Source organism: Ixodes scapularis, unplaced genomic scaffold, assembly GCF_016920785.2.
Source record: "Ixodes scapularis isolate PalLabHiFi unplaced genomic scaffold, ASM1692078v2 PGA_scaffold0__279_contigs__length_252992795, whole genome shotgun sequence".
NCBI lineage: Eukaryota > Metazoa > Arthropoda > Arachnida > Ixodida > Ixodidae > Ixodes > Ixodes scapularis.
The window spans coordinates 40,226,720-40,245,736 of NW_024609835.1; the positions used below are offsets into that span (position 1 = coordinate 40,226,720).

General features: G+C 49.5%; 1 protein-coding gene across 1 annotated transcript; it reads right to left on the minus strand.

Annotated features, from left to right (window-relative positions):
* Positions 1-1,629: 1,629 nt before the first annotated feature.
* Positions 1,630-18,756, minus strand: LOC8043349 (E3 ubiquitin-protein ligase MARCHF3-like). Its single transcript, XM_029969595.3, has 3 exons — positions 18,520-18,756; positions 13,560-13,799; positions 1,630-1,969 (listed from the first exon to the last, which is right to left on the minus strand). Exons 1-3 carry the CDS (start codon positions 18,754-18,756, stop codon positions 1,760-1,762), a joined length of 687 nt encoding a protein of 228 aa, XP_029825455.1. The 3' UTR covers positions 1,630-1,759.
* Positions 18,757-19,017: the final 261 nt, after the last annotated feature.

The following is a 19,017-nucleotide window of genomic DNA, read 5'->3' on the forward strand; positions in this document are numbered from 1 at the left end:
CACTTGTCAGCAAAAATAAAGGACTGCCTCGCGTCCGAACCACCTGGACAACGAAAAAACGTACGCGTTTATAATATCGCTCATATTTGGGTTATATGAGCGGCCTGCAATGCGTCTCCGAGTCATTCCGGCGGTGCCTGGAACCATTCGCGTCAATAAAGAAGCGTGCGGAAAGAAAATGGGGGCCTTTGCGCTTCGAAGCCCCATTTTCCGAACGACTTTCGCGCACGGAAACAACAAGGAACGGGAGAAGTCAATTTAAACTGGGAATGGCAGCCGAGCAAGCACCAACGCAGACGTTAGAGAAAGCAATTACTATAGAGTGTTTGGACACAAAGCGAGCTTGCTAATGTGCTATTTTCTAGACCACAGGCCTCTTCTTTGGTTTTTTTTTTTTTTTTAATCTTTACTCGCAACGTTTTCTCTTTTTTTTTCTTTGTAACGTGTTTGTTGGTTAAATAGCATTAGGATAAAAATGAAAGCCGTTCACAACTCCCTGTAACGCCGGATTAGAGCCCAGCTCCTGAGGAGGAGGATGGAAGGGTACCGAGGAATAGGATGGAAGGGTACTGAGGGATAGGTGACTCCCTGAGGTAACGTGACCTCAGGGGGTCACGTGATCTCAGGGGGGGTCACGCGACATCAGGGGGTCACGTGACCTCAGGGGGTACCCCGAGTCGTGACCCTCGTGAGGGTACCCCTCGTGACCCTCGTGAGAGTAACCCTCGTAACCCTCGTGAGGGTAACCCTCGTGAGGGTAACTCTCATAACCCTCGAGACCCTCGTGAGGGTAACCCTATTGAGGGTAACTAACTCTCGCACCCTTCGTGAGAGTAACCCTCGTAATTTTCACGAGGGTTACGAGGGTTACGCCGATGCCGACGGTGACGGCGACGCCGCTCAAGCCGGAAATGGGCGCCTAAGAGCTGCGTTCTAAAAAATACACGCCAGCGTAGACAGCCGTTACAGTGGCGATTTTGAAGTTGTGTACGCCATTACCAATACCACGGCAATGACGCGGTTTGTGGCCGACCTGGCCCAGATAGAAATGTGCATCGAACGTCTGCACGAGTGTCGTTTGCTCTTTTCCATTGGTTTCTCATCTACGGCTTTTGTGGAATTTGAATACATTTGTGAACTTATACACAAGCACGCGCTTTCGCACAGTGCAAGCATCGGTCGGGGCAACCATAGCCTCCTCTGCACTGATTAAGCCTGGCAGATCGCCACGAGAAGCGACCACCGAAAAGGAAAAGGTGGAGCGCCAGACACCGAATGAAAGGAGAGCCACGTGACTGGCGCCCCGCTGCGGCGAGACGCCGAAGCACACTTCTCCCGAGCGAACAAGTGTGTTCCGGGTCCTCGCCGCTGCAAAAGCTGTGCGCTGACGTTCAGATTCCCCGAGAAATGGCTCTTTGATGCTCTGTGCTACCAGATCCTCGCGCTCCAAATCTGCGACAGTGCATTCTATGGCTCCGTGGTCAAGCTGCCAGGCTTTGTGAGTATAGAGGAGGCTATGGGGCAACATACTCGAGCCTCTAGCCCCGGCTTCGCTTTAAATCGAATCGGAGTATCTTCGCCATTATGCGCCACAATAGTTAACGATATGCAAGCTGCCACAATCCTCATTTTATTATCACGTACAATGCAACGTGGCACCAAACCCAGGAGAAGGTCTCAATTTAGTCATTTGATTCCAACCCGTTCAACCGAGTTCGAGGCAAGCTTCCCAGGAATGACCTCGACGGTGCGAGTGAGTTCATGCCCTGGGCAGGGCAGCCGCGCCCTGCGGACTGGTGCCGGGAGCCGGAGCCAGGGCGGCGCCAGCGGATGGCGGCGGAGACTGCGGCGGGTGCGCGTTCATTGCCCCAGGCGGAGACCCGGCCAGTATCTCGGACGCGGGCAGGACCAGGCGGACGCCCCAGTTGTTCTGGCGCCACTGTAACAGCGCCTGGTGGTGGTGGCGCACCTACAAACCCAAAAACTTACGAAAACTTTTTTTCCTTTTTTTTTTTACAGCGGAGCTGTTAAGGACTAGGTTCCCCAAGATCGTGTCCGGTACCAAACAAATGTCGACACAACACTCTGGTTGTCGCTGTCGTTCATAGATGGCGGTAGCTGTCCAGAGTGTTGTGTTTGCCGGTTGCCTGCTTGCCGCTGTCGCTCATAGATCGCGGCAACCTTTCCAGTCTTTCCACTCTGTCTTGCCGACTTGCGGACGGCCATTACTTCATTGCCACCATAGTACAGCTTCGCTGGTCTTCCTTCTTCGCCAGAGTGGAAAGGCTGAAAGCTTTTTTTTTTTTTTTTTGCTTAATATGTACAGCAGTCGTTTTTTCAAAAGGCCGATCTCAACAAGCGTCCGGTGCATACATGACGCAGCCATAACTTTAGTTTTTATTGTCCAATAGAGTTAGGTGGCAGTGTACGCGACGGCTCGTGCCGTGCGGTGCGGTGCTCTGCACGAGTAGAGCTGCAGCGAGGAGGTCGCACGTGCAGAAAGGCTAAAGTATAAACCGCATGTAACCAATTTGGCGAGCGGCGAGACAAGCGACGGCGACCCGCTTCGCTGTCGCTCGGTCAGTCGCGCGACGAGGCGATTCGCGTGAAAGCGAAGGGAGCAGGCGACCAAGGCAATGAGCGACGTTTTCTAGAAATACAAAAACCGAGCGACGCGACGAGCGACGCGACGAGCGATAGTGAGAAATCTTCGTCGCTTGTCGCTGACTCTTGTCACTGTCGCTCGTCGCTGACTCTCGTCGCTGACTCTCGTCGCTAACTCTCGTCGCTGTCGCTCGTCTTGTCGCTCGCTAAATCGCTTACATGCGGTTCAGCATTAAAGTTCCTTCTATACGTCGCCGTAGTGGCCGGCGGAGTGCTAAAACTAGCTGTTGAGATCGGTCTATTGGTAGTACAGCTATACAGCCATGTCTCGTTAATATGAACGCCTGGTGTACCTCAGTTGCCTCCAAAAATCGTCCGTAATCTGAATCATGCTTTAATTGAAAATCGAACCTTTGGGAGTTATAAGGGGCCTTCAACGCGTCCCCTAGTCGTTCCGCTGGTGCCTGCCTTTACATCAATGGCGTCAATAGACCTCTTCCAAAAATCACGTGCCGATCGGTAGAAGGTCTGACCCCCCGCGCAATCGCGTAACAACGTGCAAATAGCGCGAGCGAAATAGCTTTGAACTGTGCTCCCACTGCCAGGGGTTTCCCCAGGAATTGAAATTAGGGGGGGGGGGGGGAGGTCTAAGATTTTAAGGGGGGGGGGGGGGGGGGGGGGGTATTAAGAATGGAGGAGTTGCTGTGAATTAAGTGTGTGCCTTAAGAAAAACAAGGGGCGGTGTACACCCCCCCTAGGGGCTGTGTAGGGAAATCACTGCCCGCTGCACGAGGGCTTCGGCAGACGAGGCGAGAAGGAACGCAAGGAGCTCTCGCTTGCGTTCGCCACTGCGCGAGGATTTCACGAGAATGGGGCCCTTAAACTTCAAATCCTCATATTTTGAACGACTCTCGCACACAGAGACAAAAAGAAACAAAAAAGTTTCGTCACAAAAAAAAAAAAATCTAAACTGCTCTCGTTTTTTGTTGTTCTTTTTTTTTTTTTGTGGAAAAGTAAATAACAGATTGCCGAATGCTCAGTCTCCGGCCAAATGTAGCGTTAGCGGTCCGTACCAGATGCCAAAGTTTTAGAACGAATCGTTATTTCATCCAAAAGTTATAAGCCATATTTGGAAATTTTCAGTGGGAAAATGGTGGCCGACGAAGCGTATACTATCGGCTTCGAGTGAAATTGGAACAGTGACGGAATTCCCAGCGTAAACTCTTAACGCCGTGCCGTCTATGGCTACCTATAAACGAATGAAACTTCTATCTTAAAAGTTACGGGCGTCGCCCTTAAAGCTTTCATAAATTTTCCGTTGCCTTAGAGGTTAAAAGAGCGATTCTTTGTTTGTCTAGAATCACATTTAGTGGTTACCATCATCATCATCATTTATTATTCCTTGAAGGCCCAGGGGGTATTACACAAGGGAGTGAACACTGCCTTGTGTTGTAACCTCTAAAATGCAACCTTTTAGACAAGAACGGGTAACCTCTACACGATTGGCAGGCACGATTGTTTATTTTTCTTTCCTCCAAAAAAGAGAAATTGAAAAGGGAAAGGGGGAAAGAAAGGACGACTCGAGCGAGAGGAGGCACAATAAGAGGGAGAGTGAAGCCAACCTTTTTAGTTGAACGAATTCCGAAACTATAGAGATGTAACCTCACGTGACCGGACTCTTTGGCGCCTTCACTGCCTTCACCGTCGACACGAGATTGCGGCAACTTCGGTTTTGGAGGGATCGCGGTTGTGACCGCGCGCGGCTGTCGTGCATGGTTTCGGATCGGAACTCGTCGCAGCTGTTTCATCTGGATTACTCTAAGATGCCAAATCTTCACAAGGTATGCTTGACGTTTGGCTAGTGAGAAATATGTTATACTCGACGCAGAATTGAGCGAATGACGTTTTAGCGAACAGTGACTTTTGGGCGAATCGACGTTTTAGCGAATAAAGGGGGCGCGCGTCAACCCATTCGTCGCGCTGCGCTTACGCCGCTTCGCGGCGACATTCTCCGGGGGCTCATTACGAAAATGTGAACCCACTTGGCCCACCCGAAAAGACCGCTTCGCGGCGTCCGACTATTCGCTAATGTGTCATTCGGTGAAAAGTGGGCGTTCGCTAAAACGTCATTCGATCAAGTGAGTGCCTCCCCTGGAGCGAAGTGCCTCTTGATGATGCAGGTACGGTTGGTTTCAAGACTCACTTTTGTGCATTGTCTTGTGTGAGATTTCCGATAAAAAGTTTCATACTTCTAATGTATATGATTTATGTAAGTAATAATATAATGCCTTACTTTTTTTTTCAGAAAATAATTTGTTTGGAGCGTTTGGCAATATTTACGACATTTCCTTTTCACGTTCTTTACAAAAAAAAAAACGGAATGTTATCGACGAAATTTCGTTGAACTATATCGTATGGGATTCTCTTTCTGGAGGTACAATGGGAGACAGCGGGGCCTTGGGTTGCCGGCTGGACGCCGCGAAGCGGCGTCTACGGGGCATTAGGTGGGTTAATAGATCTGTAATGAGCAGCCGCAGACTGTCGCCGCGAAATGCCATGAACACAGGCGGGGGAGGGGGGGGGGGGGGGGGGGCTTAGCAGCTTAACACGCTCTTCAGTGAAACACTCGCCGTCCGAAAAAGGGTACCCCAACTAGCAAAAGCTATCCGCGTCGTGCGTATAGCCCCTTGCGGTCAAGGTGCACGAGCTCGTGCATGTAGGTTAGTAAAGCTATACGCACGGTGTAGTGCAACTCGACCGGAAATGGCTTCATGCCCGACGCGCGGAGCTCGCGCCATCTAGCGGTGGACACGGGCAGTGGATATCGGCCAGCCCGAGCGTGTGTGCGTGGTGCCAGCCATAGGCGTGCGCACAGGGAGGGCAGGGGGGGCGCCCGCCCCCTCTAATCACCTAGGGGGGGCGCAAAGTTGGCCCGATTCGAGGCGCGACTGCGCCGGTGGTATGATTTCTTTTTCGACGGCATAAAACACCGACGCCAAAGTTCCCTCCCTCTAGTGCGCGCAACGAAAAAAACAACTATAAAAAGACGCCGCGACGCAGCGCCAGGCGCCAACCCGTCTACGGCCAGTTGTCGGCGAAAAACCTTCCAGGCGCCAAGCCGTCTATGGCCAGCCGTTGGCGAAAAACTGACACGGACAACTGCAAAGCCTTAAAGGCTTTGCAGTTGTCCTTGTCACTAGCTGCGCATGCGAGCGGACGTTTTCAAAGCTCGCCATTGTGAAAACAAAGCTGAGATCAACTCTGAGTCATGATCGGCTTTGGTGGCTGCTTTTACCATTCGTTGAGCAACAGATTGCATTGTCAACAAGTTCTGAGTCAGTCATCGAACAGTTCGCGACAAAATCGCGTAGAATTTTGCTGTAGACTTTTCACCGATTGGTGAAAAGTACTATATCTCCCGCGTGCTACACATTTTTAGTAATCTAGTCTTAAAATATGTTTACCACCACATAACACATCCATTAGTTTGTACAATGTTTGTTGAGCATGACATAATGCGTGCCTGTTATCTTGTGCAAAAAAAGTAATTATAGCCCTTGTTTCTATTACATGTTTCTATCAAGCGCCACAAAGTAAGATTATGATCTGTACATTTGGATGCTCAGAAGAAAAAAAATGGCATGTCATAGCGTTTATCTTCAATAATTACTAGATATTGTAACTTGCTGTTTCTCGTATTTTTAAAGGGCAACTCCGGTCCATACTTTCGATTTTGGGATTATGACTGTTTTTAGTGCGGTCAGCGTCTCTGAATTGCAAGGTGTAATTTTTTTCTCCTTATTGTGCATAGTTTTAAAGATATTGACGTTTCAAAGTTTTGCTTGGGGCGCGGCCAACAAAACCGAAACTTGCCGCTCGAGGCTCCGGCAACACTGGGAATCGGCTGCTATGTGAACGTGACGTCAAGATCGTTCTCAATCAACGAGTACGCAGGCCGAGCGGCACCTACCTCTGTTGCGCTAGCCGTCTAAAGATAGGAGGTAACCTGATTTTGTTTTAATTCTGTATACGTGGTAGTTATCCAGCCCATGTAGCAAGAGTTAGTGCGTATACCCAAAAAGCTAGCGACTGAAAAACCCGTGAACTCGTGCGGTGCCATACTCGGCGGCCGCCGCCGTGCGTGCGTTATGCCGTACTCGTCGCTTGTATACCCAAAAGCTAGCGACTGGAAAACGAGTGAACTCGTTCGCTGCCGTACTCGGCGGCTGTCGCCGTATTTGCGATCTTCCGTGTTCGTCGCTAGGCCTAAATTGTCATTGGGGCTCCGTGGATGGAGCGGCGTTGCTCTACGCCGCGCTGCCAGTGACGTACAGTACTGGGGGCCCTCTCGCTTTCGCGCTGTTGGTCAGTCCCAGACATGAAGCTTTGAGGCTCTCCGGCGCGGGCCGCGGCGCCCGAACACACGTGCTGAACTTTACACGTCTGTTTTTTCGTTCTTTTTTCCTCTCGCGCGTAAAAGCCGAAGTCCAAAGTCCACTCGTCGAACAGCGTTCACCCACACCTTCTCCAATTTCCGGTCCGTTGGAAACTTGTGAAAAAGCACCTCCGTGTTGCGCAGCGGGTTGTTTGAGCTGCCCACAGCGCTACAAGTTGCACTCGGCATCTTTCGAAGAACAGCTGGGCAGTCTTAGGCGCACCGAGTTGCTCGCTAAAACGAGTCTTAGGGTCCTCACAAGCAAATAAACAAAAGGCTATACCGAAGCTACACGGGCTATAGATAAAAGCAACGACTAAACACGCCAATCACAAGCCGACGTAGCGGTGGTAGCGGCTCAAAGAAGCGCACTCCGCGCAACGCCCGGACCGGAGGAAAAAAAGAGAACGATACGGACGTCACAGCCCAATGTTGCTTTAGCGATCGGCAACCCGCTGGCCGCCCGCTAAGGAGCAGCGGCTCGCGGCGGGTCGCATTTTTATTATCGGCATTAGTTGAGAATGCGGCGTCCGACGGACGTGATATTTTGGCTGGGGTCGTATTTTGTGTCACTACATTGATACCAGTAATTTATTTCATTTTGAGTTTTGGCCGGAGTTTCCCTTTAATCTGCGGTATATTCTCGTGCTTTTAAGCGTTGCCATTACGTTGTGTATTGGGTGGCGTTTTTCGGTCCGCTGCATGGACGTTGCAGACGCCATGTGACAGCTTTCGCCATGTGTAGGTGCACCCATCCGTTTGCCCTGTGTGTATACTAAAGTTTCCATGCTAGCAGAGTCACGTTGAGGCAATATTTTTACATATTCTGTGCTGTTAAAGATGGCATATGTGTCGTATCTTTCTCTGCATGGTTTAGAAAGAATAAAACAATTTTGTACGCGCGTTGTGTCACTGACGCCTCAGCTGCGCAGGGACTGCCTTTCTTTGCGGACGTTTCACAAGAAAGTGAAACCAACTGCTTAATAATATTTTCTATGTGTTACAATTCAATATTGTTGAAATAAACGTTTCATAACCATATGTCGTCTAAGCACTACAATATGAGCGGAAGGACATCAGTGGGAGTGCGTTGATAAAAAGGGGGGGGGGCGCTCCTGGGAAACCTCGCCCCCCCCCCTAATGAAAAATCCTGCGCACGCCTATGGTGCCAGCACTACTACACGTGGATGCGTCGACTATGGCGGTCGATCCTGAGCGTGTGCGTGAGGTGCCAGCACCACGTCGGTGCCAGATTAATGTCGATGCAAAGCAAACAGATTCGCGGAATTTGTCCAAGCTGTAAGGGACTTTCAAGTGACAACGAACACTCTTTTCGTCACAAAAACAAGTAAGATTGTTAGCGTGGTGAACGTGCGCCGTTCGCCTGGCCTGCCCCGGCTTAATCGGAAACTAAAGTTTGCCAACGTGTCGTACGCGTGCAAGCACGGTAGTACCACAAAAACCACGGGAACAGGAATCCGTCCGCACCAAAGGTAAGCGCTCATGTCATAACACGTGGCATAAGTCTTTCTGCAGGATCGCTCTTTTGGATCACGATGTACTGGCGGGGACGTGTAGGGCTGACACTTAGTTGTATTTTCTGCTTAGGACAATGAAAAAATACTGCCCAGCAAAAGTTCTCGTAACGGCGCGACGTGCATGTCTAAAGCTGGAGATCACGGAGCTGAAAGCAGAACACAACCACGAAGTAAGCCACGAAAAATCTTCAGGACGTATCCCGAGTGCTGCCAGCTGAATGCCGAAGAGATCGACTTTGTGAAACCGTTAATGGAGCTGAATGTGCTTCCTAGTCTCATCGTGAAGGAGCTCAAAGAACAGAGTGGTAGGTGATAGTTTATGTTTTTATTTCAGTAGATATTTTTGTGTGCCTGATCGTCATTTTCTTCATTGTTTTTATGTGCAGGAAAAGCAGTGATCGCAAAATATACCTCAATCTGAGGTAAGTGACTTATAGACAAGACGAAGCAAGCTAGCTGTTAAAGGAAGTGAGCCACTCTAACGTCACCTACGATGCCAAAGTGCTTGCCATCACAGACGAGAACAAGAAACTTCAGATACTGTTCGTCAAAACACTTCACATGCAGCAAGCATGTAATTGTTTCCCGGAAGTTCTTCTCCTCAATGCAACATATTGTGTCAACGAACTTCGAATACCCTCTTCGTATTGATGGTTCAAGTTGGGTCGGGCTGTAGCCAGGTTGTGGCATATGGTTTCGTCTCGTCTGACCAACAGCATGTCGTCACGCGCCTTTTCGGAGCTATTTGTAAAAGAAGACACGGCAACAGCAAACAAAAATCGTGGACAAGGATTTTACTGAAATCACGGCCGTCAGAACGACATTCCCGAGTGCACCAGCAGCTCAGTTATGTCAGTTTCATGTGTTCAAAGCGTTTCGAGCTGAGGTTGGACAGCTTGCCAAGTCATCAGATGAGCGGGAACGTCTGTCAAGCTGCTTTGGTGAGATGTTGCACGCTCCTACTCCAGACAAGTTCAAAGAAGCGAAGGCCGAGTTCGAAAGGTTTGCAAGGGCAGATGTTTCCAGCTATTTCGCAGAAAACTGGGACAGCATTCCCGAGATGTGAGTTCGGCACCTCTGCGACCGTGAATTAACAAGCGGCAACGACACTACCAACCGTGTTGAATCACCCAACGCCAGGATAAAACATGTCCTGTCCTCGTCGTCAAAACTCCATGAAGCGCTGCGTGGACTTCTGAAGTTATCAAGTAGCATGCTTCACGAGGTTTGTCACAAGACCTTGCTCCTAAAGACTTCTGAGCTTTACTCTTACCAAGCATCCGAAGATGTCCAGAAGCAGCGCTCCAAAGTGCTTATACTTTGGAGCGCAAGTTAGTAAACGACGAGCTGGCCAAGACACAAGACGTTCCTCCAGAGATTAAAATGCTCTCCTCTGTCTCATCCAGTTGCTCCAACGTCTGCCACAAGGTTTCGTTTAAGGATTAGTCGTGCAGCCGCACCCCATACTCCAAAATGGGACTATTTTGTCGACATTTCCTCGCCGTTTGTGTGAAGTTCGATCTAACACCATTCCTTGAAAAGCTGTTCACAAGTGCTGGTTTAGGTCGTGCCAACTGGAGTTCCTTAACAATTCTGCGAAAAGCAACCCTGACGCTGGCAGTTCCGAAGAACCAAGAATACTATCGATGCCAGGACCCTCTTTTGAGAAGGTGAACCGGAACCAGCGATACAACGACGCAATCCGAACACTTGGAGGTGTCGCAGACGACTTTGCAACACGCCCAGCGTTCCTAGTCGAGTCTGTGAATGCCTCTTGGTTGAAGAGAAAGGATGTAACGTCAAGAGGTTCCCATGAAGATGTTGAAGTAGCGGATAATGTCACTAGACAAGATGTCCGCCCAGCCATCATGTCTAACATCAATCTACCGGAGGAAACTGACCAAGAACAAGTCAACGTAGTTACTGGATGTGTTAGCAGCAGAAGCAATGTAACTGTTCCGGATAGTGACACACCACGCAGTGCTTGCCAAGGATGCACTGCCGCTTACCAATTCAAACTCCCTGAGGTGAAGAGCCGAGGACGTCCATCAAAGTGAGAGCTACGGAACCGACCGAAGCGAGCAATGGAACTGGATGAAGACGGGCCTGTGCCAATCAATCATCTGTCTAAAAAGGCAAAAACAAAATGTAAAAAAAAACTTTGTTAATATTTTTTTAAACTTTGTTTTGAATTTCATCTTTTCAGTCGGCTGGCTTTATTGACAAGCGCCTCTGTCAACGCGTGCTGGATGGATCATACCTCCTGGAGGAGGCTGATGTGGAAGTTCGTCCAGAAGCCTTGCCCAGCTCTGCTGGACCGCAGGGTTTCCCTCCCAAGGCTCAAGAAATACTTAACCCCAGATGCATGGTCCCTCTTGACTTCCTCCGGCATGCATTGTCATATTTTTTCCATGGTGTCATACTTTTGGCTGCTTGAGCTTTGAACAGCAATTGTTCTTCTCACAGTTGCTGCGAAGAGGAGCAATGAACTGTGGATTTGTAGTCTTTGCAAGGAAAAAGGTGATGGAGAACTGAAGATGGTCTGCTGTGAGCAATGTTTAGAGTCGTTTCACTGGTGAGGACATCCTTATTAACTTGCCACTTTACCTGGTACTGCTCTTTAGTGTGCAGTATGTACTCCATGCTCTCCTAACCAGCCCACTAGATCCTAGGAAAGGTGTGCCCCCTTTACCATGCAGTTTTCTTTTAGCAAGGATGAACATGTTACTTTCAAATTATGTTTTACATTATAGTTGGTGATAAGTTAAGGACCGAGAACGAAGGGAGAATGGACAAGGGCTAGAAAGGCTGAAGAGGAGGTTTCCCCTCTCTCCAACCTTCTCAGTGCTCGTCCTTTCTCCCGTCGCCCTCGGTTCTTAACCTGTCACCGACCATGAGAAGAGTCGAGGTATAAAATATAGTCACAACGAGGTTATTTAGGCTGGCCTGTTTTAAACGCCTTTTAAAGTAACGACTACGGAGTACCTTTTTCACCGTCGCATGAGCATGAAAAGAAAATATATGCACCAGGCTATTATAGGTTATACAATTAGTTCCCCGTTTTGCTTGATTTGCAATTTTATTCGACTGCATTGTGCACTCATTCTCGTATACTGCAGGTCTTGTGCTGCAGTAACCCGCGAAGATGTAGAAGCAGTGGTACTGTCTGCAGTGTAGACTACGGCTGTAAATGCAGTGCATGATGCAGCCTTCAGGCTTGTTGGCAGTGGGCAAGCTTAATTAATAAACCCAGTAAATGTTGTAATGTGTCCCTGTACCGCCTCGTGCTTTAAAAGGCCAGACTATACTAGTTTAGGATTTATCAAGTATATCATGCTTTAGCTTTTCTTTTCAGTGAGAGTGAAATGCGAAATACGTAAAATAATTATCCCAAAATATATCGTAAGGAACAGCCCCTGTACACCTCCGGTGATGTTCTCTCGAAACGAACACGAAACCGGCGTTATCAGATCAAACTCAAAATCCCCCTCTTTCGGTGCTCTGGGGCCCGGAGATTTTACAGACGTCGGGGTGATGTAGTTCCGTCAAGCACGCCGCGGCGTGCTTGTTGGCTGCAGAGCTCGCAAAGGCACGGGCGTGTGGTTTCCAAAAGCGGTTTCTGTGCGCAATCACTCGTGCAAAGCATGCAATCTGTACAGTTATGCACTCGCGCCCGTGCCTTGGTTGCCATTTTAGAAGTCTCATTTAGTTTGGCATGGGTATCCTCAGCCTGAATAGCAACTCCGATGGAGTGACTCCGCTCAGAGTCACGGGGTCTGTGTATGGAAATATAGACGAGCATGTTGACGTACTTGGTAAGAAAAAAAAAAAAAAAAAACATAACACAAAAGGATCCATACGGGCGCGCTAAAAGTAGCACGCATGTTTCGAACTTGGGGACGATCATGCGTGCTCTCCAAATGCCGCTGTTGGTGTAGTTTAAATTATATTCGGCATCAACATTTTTGTTCTAAGATCTTCTACCTCTCTCACGATACATTCAGTAAATACCTAGTTGTGAGTAACGTTCTCTCGTGTCTCTGCCTCCTCTCTGTGTTGTCTTTGCGCCACATTGTAAATAAATAAATAAACATCGGAGCAGAACTCACACCCTCGCAGCTCCGTATACTCTTCACCGCGCAGTTTTATCAGTATTCAGAGGACTCCAAGAAGTGCCGAATGTGTCGACGGCCACGCGCTCCAGAGTTCGCGTGTCATTCGAACCCGATGGTGCTGAAGTGCGCAAACTACCGTAAACGGGACAATTTTTCCGTTGAAGCTCTTAGAAAGTCTCTTATAACTTTTTTTAAATACTATAACAGTTCGTTCTGAAACTTTAACATCTGGTTCGGATCGCCAGCCCAACATTTGGGCGGAGACGGCGTTCGGCGTTGCGTTGTCTATTTTTGCGGTGATAAAATTACTGTTTACCTAAAGCCCCTCAATGTGTTTCTTTTAGAAATAGAGTCAAGTCCGCCAATGCACGAGGCGTGTGCCTCTGCTAGTGGCGTGAGGAACGCTATAGCTTTCCGCCCGTACCATGCTCCAACGCCGGAGGAAAGAGGCGGGGGAGTGATAATTTTAGTTTTTTGACCGATTCCCCGAAATGTCATCCTGGTGATATTCCACGCCGCCTGGTGGTAGTTACGAAATCGCAGAGGGTAAGCAAAATGGCGGAGGAAAGAAATCATACTTTTCGTTCTTAATTTCTAGGCTAGGTGGCGAAAGCTACCGCCCGTTATAAAGGTTACAGCCGTTAGCATCCATCCATCCATGCGCTCGCAGCCATGCAGAGCACAGCGGGAGGCAACGAGCGCGTGCTGGAGGCCGGGCATGCGAAAGAGATGGGCTTGTTTACAAACAAGCCCCCACGGGGCGTGGGTACTGCACGTGCGCAGGGCCAGATTAGCGTGAAATGGAGCGTCTGCGAATTCGCCCTGCCAATGCAATCGGCACCGCGTGTATGCCTTCTGTGCGTGTACCATGAGGTAGATGTCGGCGACGCAGATGAGGCCTGCCAGGACCACGATGATGACGATGAGCACGCAGCCGAGCACGGACGAGATGCCGCTGATGATCTCGACGGCCGACAGCCAGGCAGAAACGAGCAGCATGACGGCGCCGAACAGCGACAGCGACATGTCCACCAGGATGTACCAGCGGTTTGCCTGGCTGCCCGGGTCCCGCAGCCAGTCCCAGATGCTCTTGGGCGTACGCTCCACCTTGCAAAGAGCGGCCATGAGTTAAACATATAGGTTCGTCATCTACGAAAACGAACGCGTTCCTAGGTTGCTGGCGTTCATGGAAGCTGAGCGGACTACATACACTCTAAAAGCAAGTACTTGAGTTAACTTTTCCACAAAACACGCAGACAGGCAACCACAGCGAACAATATCAGGATCCCAGAGAATGCCGATGCTTTAAAAAATTATACGGTTAGATCCAAACATGCAGTGCGGGCAGGGACAATGGGCGAGTGAAACGTCACGTTCACTGTGCTCGTCGCATTTAGTGGTCTAATCGCATTTCTTAGCTTCGTCATTTGCTGAGATCCTGCTATCGTTCACCGTGGTTGGCTGTCTCCGTGTTCTGCAGGTAAGTGAGCTCACAGACGTTTTTTTTTCAAAGTGTATGCAAGTGTCTAGTGTGCTGGCAGTTGACAAGTCTTTATGTACCAGATACTGCCCTTCTTGTATCGAAATATTTATAGTGTATGTAAAGATTTCCCAAAAAATGCATTAAAATATGTACTGCGACTATTTTATTTCAGTCAACGTATTAAAAGAAAAGTCACTAACAATTTATTGAGCTTTTTTTTAATTTATTTTTGGTGTGTAGCGTGCAGATTCTTCCAAGTATAGGTAATAGTTGATAGTGAGTACCCGAGACTGAAAGAACCCTTGGTATTTGATACGCATATTAAACCTATACCAGCACGCCAGCTTAAATATTTTAGCCTCTACGTTGGGTAGAGTAGTGAACGTCGTCGTAGAACGCGATAAACGCGATTTAATACGTCGAACCTTGCCAAGACTAACCAATGTTGCTCAGAGCGGAGAAACGCTCGCCCGGTTGGATAAATCAGTTTATTTCATTCAATAAAACCAGCATTAATATTTTTACCCCACACTAACGCGGAACGAGCACATAACACCAGTGAAAAATATGTGCAGTGAGTTAGAAGGATGATCGAAAAATACTGTCCCACGAAAAAAAAAAAAAAAACAGCCATAACTTTTTACTTAGCTAACAAAACAAAAAATCGTTTCATGCACAATTCGAAAGGGCAGGAAATATTGCATATAAATTAAACAATGAACTCCCGGTGGGTTGGGCGTTAGTTTTTGCCCCTTTGGGGACAAAAACCAATTTGGTCTTGTCCAATCCGGATTCTCCAGCCCAGATCATGGCCGACTTCGTAAAATTGACATTTTCCGGGTTACAACGCGCGGAGCTCCTTTGGAGAGCAGTTCGCGTTGGTTCTCAAAAATTTCGGTGCGGTCGTGAAGGACTTGTGTTCGGTCGAAATTCAAAAGCTTGGCGATATCCGGAATTGGCATTCCCCGCTTGTTATGCGCGACAATCGCCGCACGGTCTTCTTCAGATACCATTATTTCTGAATTTTTTAACCAAAATTGCTGCGAAAACAATTCTAAAACAAAAAAACGCGAGAAACAATAATAATACAGCAGCGGCGAGTGAAAATACGACAAAACTAAAATAAATCGATGTTTCAAGCGCGTGACAGTGTATTTCGATCACACGTTTTTTGTTGCTCGAAACAATCAAACAATTGACGTGTATTGTAAACCAATTCATAGACTGTTTTCCCGTGAACAGTCACCACGTTTAATCTGGACGAAGCTGAATTGCGCGACATGAAATGAAATAGAGCCTCCGTGGACCTATACTAAAAAAAAGTAGTATGAAGAACAAATAGCTCTAGGTCGTTGGCCGGTTAGGAAAGTGAAAGCTCCTCCCAGTTCTTTCCCCTGCAGCAGAGCGAACGCTGGCGGTGTTGACAGCGTTCGCTCTTCTATTGTGGAAAGAGGTGGCAGGAGCTTGCACTATACTCTTAATCTGCCATCGACTATATGAACCCTTCGAATTTTACCCCCTTTTCTAATCGCCAGCCTGGCAACGTCAAAATTCAACGTAACAACTTCAGTGAATTCGCACAAGCATATTCGTGACTCCAGCAAAACGGACGGCACCTATCGGAAAAACACTGAACTGGCATGAACAGGTCCTTTCGCGATGTCTGCTCATCTCTCGTGGCTTCCATGATTACATGTTGTCGGTGGTTTGCGCGATACAGCAGTTTTCCCGATCACTCTACCGTAACTGCAGTACCAGCCGGTTCCCAGGTTGCTCTGCACGCGACCTACGCAACCGTGTGAACCAGACATTCCGCGTTTATCAACCTTCATCAGGACGGCGGAAGGACAGTAGGAAGTCCTTTCATCGCTTCCTCGAAGAAAGTCGAGCTTCTGGAAGCTCACTTACGCCAGCGCATCGCCGCAGGTTCGACACGTGCATGATAAAAAGCGGAGCAAACCATCTTGAGCCCAATGTTCGCTCGCTGACGCCCCAGCGTTGTGCGTTGAGCTGGCACATGGCATGGCACGACCTGTATTAGACCACCACATTTTTCCAATAATGGCGTCGTCTATGGGTTGCTGAAGTTGCGAATACGCTGAGCAAGTGTTCCAAAGTGCGTCTTTGTCGCATGGGAATGCGATTCGGGACACGACAATGAAAGGAAGCATAGCAAACGTGCAGGGAGAGAGCGATGACGAGGCAGCCAGCCAAGCGCACACAGTCATTGGTTAAGGTGCTCATTTGGTGTGTGTGTGTGTGTGTGGGGGGGGGGGGGGGGGGGGTAAACAAAGGCAGGAGCTGCGCAAGGAGCAGACGAACTTGCACGCCGTATTTTCTGGGGTACGGTGCCTGGAACGTGTCTCCGACTGGTTCGCTTACCGCCCGCCCCCCCCCCCCCCTTCCCTCTAAAAAAAAATGGTTCCTCGATTTTTGCTTGATGGCATCATAAAAAGAATCACGTTGTCGCCGGCCGCAATCCTGGCGGTGCCACAGTGGCGGTGGTGGATGTGGTTGACTCCTGTTCAGCTCCAGGTCGCTCTTCGACTCGAAAGTCCACGGAAGCTTCGACAACCGGGAGTTGGGGCGCCGTAACGACAGCGGCACTAGCGTTCACCCGTTTTTTTTGTTTTTTTTTTCGTTGTATTTTTGCGTTTTTTTTTTTTCAGGATCGCGACATCAAACAGCATGGCATTCCGGTGGTTAAGACGTCATGTTTTGCCGTTATGGGACCACTTTCAATGCGTGGGCGGAATACAAGGCGAACAGACCAGTTGGATATGCATTTCAGGCACTGCACCTGAAGCATGAAACATTCGCGCGTGCTCCATCGACACCCAGAGCCACAGCCTTCTTGACGTGAAGTCAGAGGCATACGTCGATGTAAGGGTGGATGCAGGTGTGTGTGTGTGTGGGGGGGGGGGGGGGGGGGAAGGTCAGAGTATGATATATTTGAGAACCCCCCCCCCCCCCCTCCGCCCCCTCTGAATCCGCCACTGCGCCGATGCTGATGTCTTAAGGTAGCAGCTTAATTTCGAACGGAATATGCATGGCCAGTTGAGCTCTGCGAAATGGAGTTTCAGCAAAAACCTTTCCGAAAACCAATAGTCGAGAAACTAAGAAGGACGTCGAGCTTTAGCAGGCGGTGCTTTCGTAGAGTGACATTAATACCTAGTTCGCGCCGGCCCTTCGAAGAATGTTTTGAATCACGAAGTAATAATGATGCGTCATATATATGTACACAGATCGGAAGCATTTCAAGGCTACCCGATAGATGGCCCAAGTGCGCTATCTCGTCATAAGCGGTTATATTAAAAGCGGCTGCAACGCAGTCGAGCACACGCGAATAAAAATGCGTAAGACAGCCTTACTATACTCCACCAACGACAAGTGTCGACGCCAATATCCAAGCAACAACATTTTTTGTACAAGACACCATGAACTTGAAGAGAGCAAAGGTGCAAACCCAATGCAGGGGCTGGACTTCCGGCAGTTTTACATCGACTCGCCGAAATGTCATTCAGCCAACAGAATTATTTGTGAGGCTCGTTTTTCGGTAAATACCAGAGCCCAGCTACCTTGCACGTAAAGCGCTACCGTCCGCTGCCTGGGTCGGCAAAGCGGCCTTCCGCATCGTGCCATTGTCCCCGCCAGTGGCTCCATTGTTTGCGCGTGGTCGGCGGCGCGTGATGCCAGAACGATCTGCTACTTGCTGCGGTCGTCACGTTCTTCCGTCGCAACTGCCGCTAAGCGTTTTGTAGTGATCCCTCGGTGGGACTCGGTACGCCGGTGTAAGTGCCGTGGCACATATTGCGCGCGTGAGGTCTGTCTGTGAGTGATCAGCTCGGAGCAGACGTGATGGGGCGTTGAAGGTTGGTCGCTCTGACTGAATGCTGCACGAATTGAGCGTTTAAAAAGCAACATAAATGGAATGGGGTATTTTAGCACGTGATATAGTCATTGCGCAAACCCCCACCCCTCCCCGCTTCCGCGATCCGTAGAAATAATTGGTTTCGTAGGTTCGCAACGCAACTCCTCGTGTTGTCTTCAAAGTTCAACAGGTAAAGTCAATAAACTTTAGGGACGTATGGGGGAACGGTGAACGACATCTCTTGTTGCGACAATATTCCTAGTTGTACCAAATACCGCCAGCGCGTGCCGAAGCGAACGCAAAAATAACATCTTGAACGCCTGAGTTTTAGGACCAAAAAAAGTGGAGAACACAGGCACACACAGAACTGTGTGTAAGTTGTGCACTCTTTCTCGAGTGTTCAAGATATTGAAAGTTCACCGGTTCGGCTGCATGCTTTTGTTATATCATCGGGGCGGTGGAAGGGAAGGCACCTTGAACTGGAAGGAGCAGATGTTGCACTCGTCCGTGTTGCGGCGTGAGAGCCACTCCTCGAGGCACTCCTTGTGCACCAGGCCGATAGTGCCCTTGCAGTTGCAGGGCGAAAGCAGGTTGCCGGCGCGGGCGCCCCTGAAGCAGATGCGGCACATGGACACCTCGCCCATGCTCGATGTCTCGTTCTCGGACCCATCGTTGGGCGAGCCCTCCTCGGCGCGGCCCTCGGACGGCATCGCTGCCGCCGTCGCTGCCACGGCCCTCAGCGCGACGCGCCCCGGTCCTGGCTTCTGTGCATCCTCGCGCCCTCCGTGCGGCCCCCGGTGCTGCAGTCGCTGCCCCCCACACACCGCGAGCCCCGCACCCGCTTTTCGTCCTTCTTCACGCCAGAGCTGCCACAGCACCGGCAACCAGGAGCCAGCAAGATCGGTGGCCGAGCGGGATAGCGCACATGAGCTTGAAGCACGTGGAGCGAAAGCTCGCGCTGCAGAAACCAA

What these genes read in the sequence shown, in the direction of transcription:
- LOC8043349 (XM_029969595.3), bottom strand. Translation starts at nt 18,756, where the DNA reads ATGCCGTCCGAGGGCCGCGCCGAGGAGGGCTCGCCCAACGATGGGTCC. An exon ending in TCTGCTCCTTCCAGTTCAAG is followed by an intron (nt 13,800 to 18,519) that starts GTGCCTTCCCTT and finishes GCTCTTTGCAAG; the next exon opens with GTGGAGCGTACGCCCAAGAG. An exon ending in TCGCCGACATCTACCTCATG is followed by an intron (nt 1,970 to 13,559) that starts GTACACGCACAG and finishes TTGGGTTTGTAG; the next exon opens with GTGCGCCACCACCACCAGGC.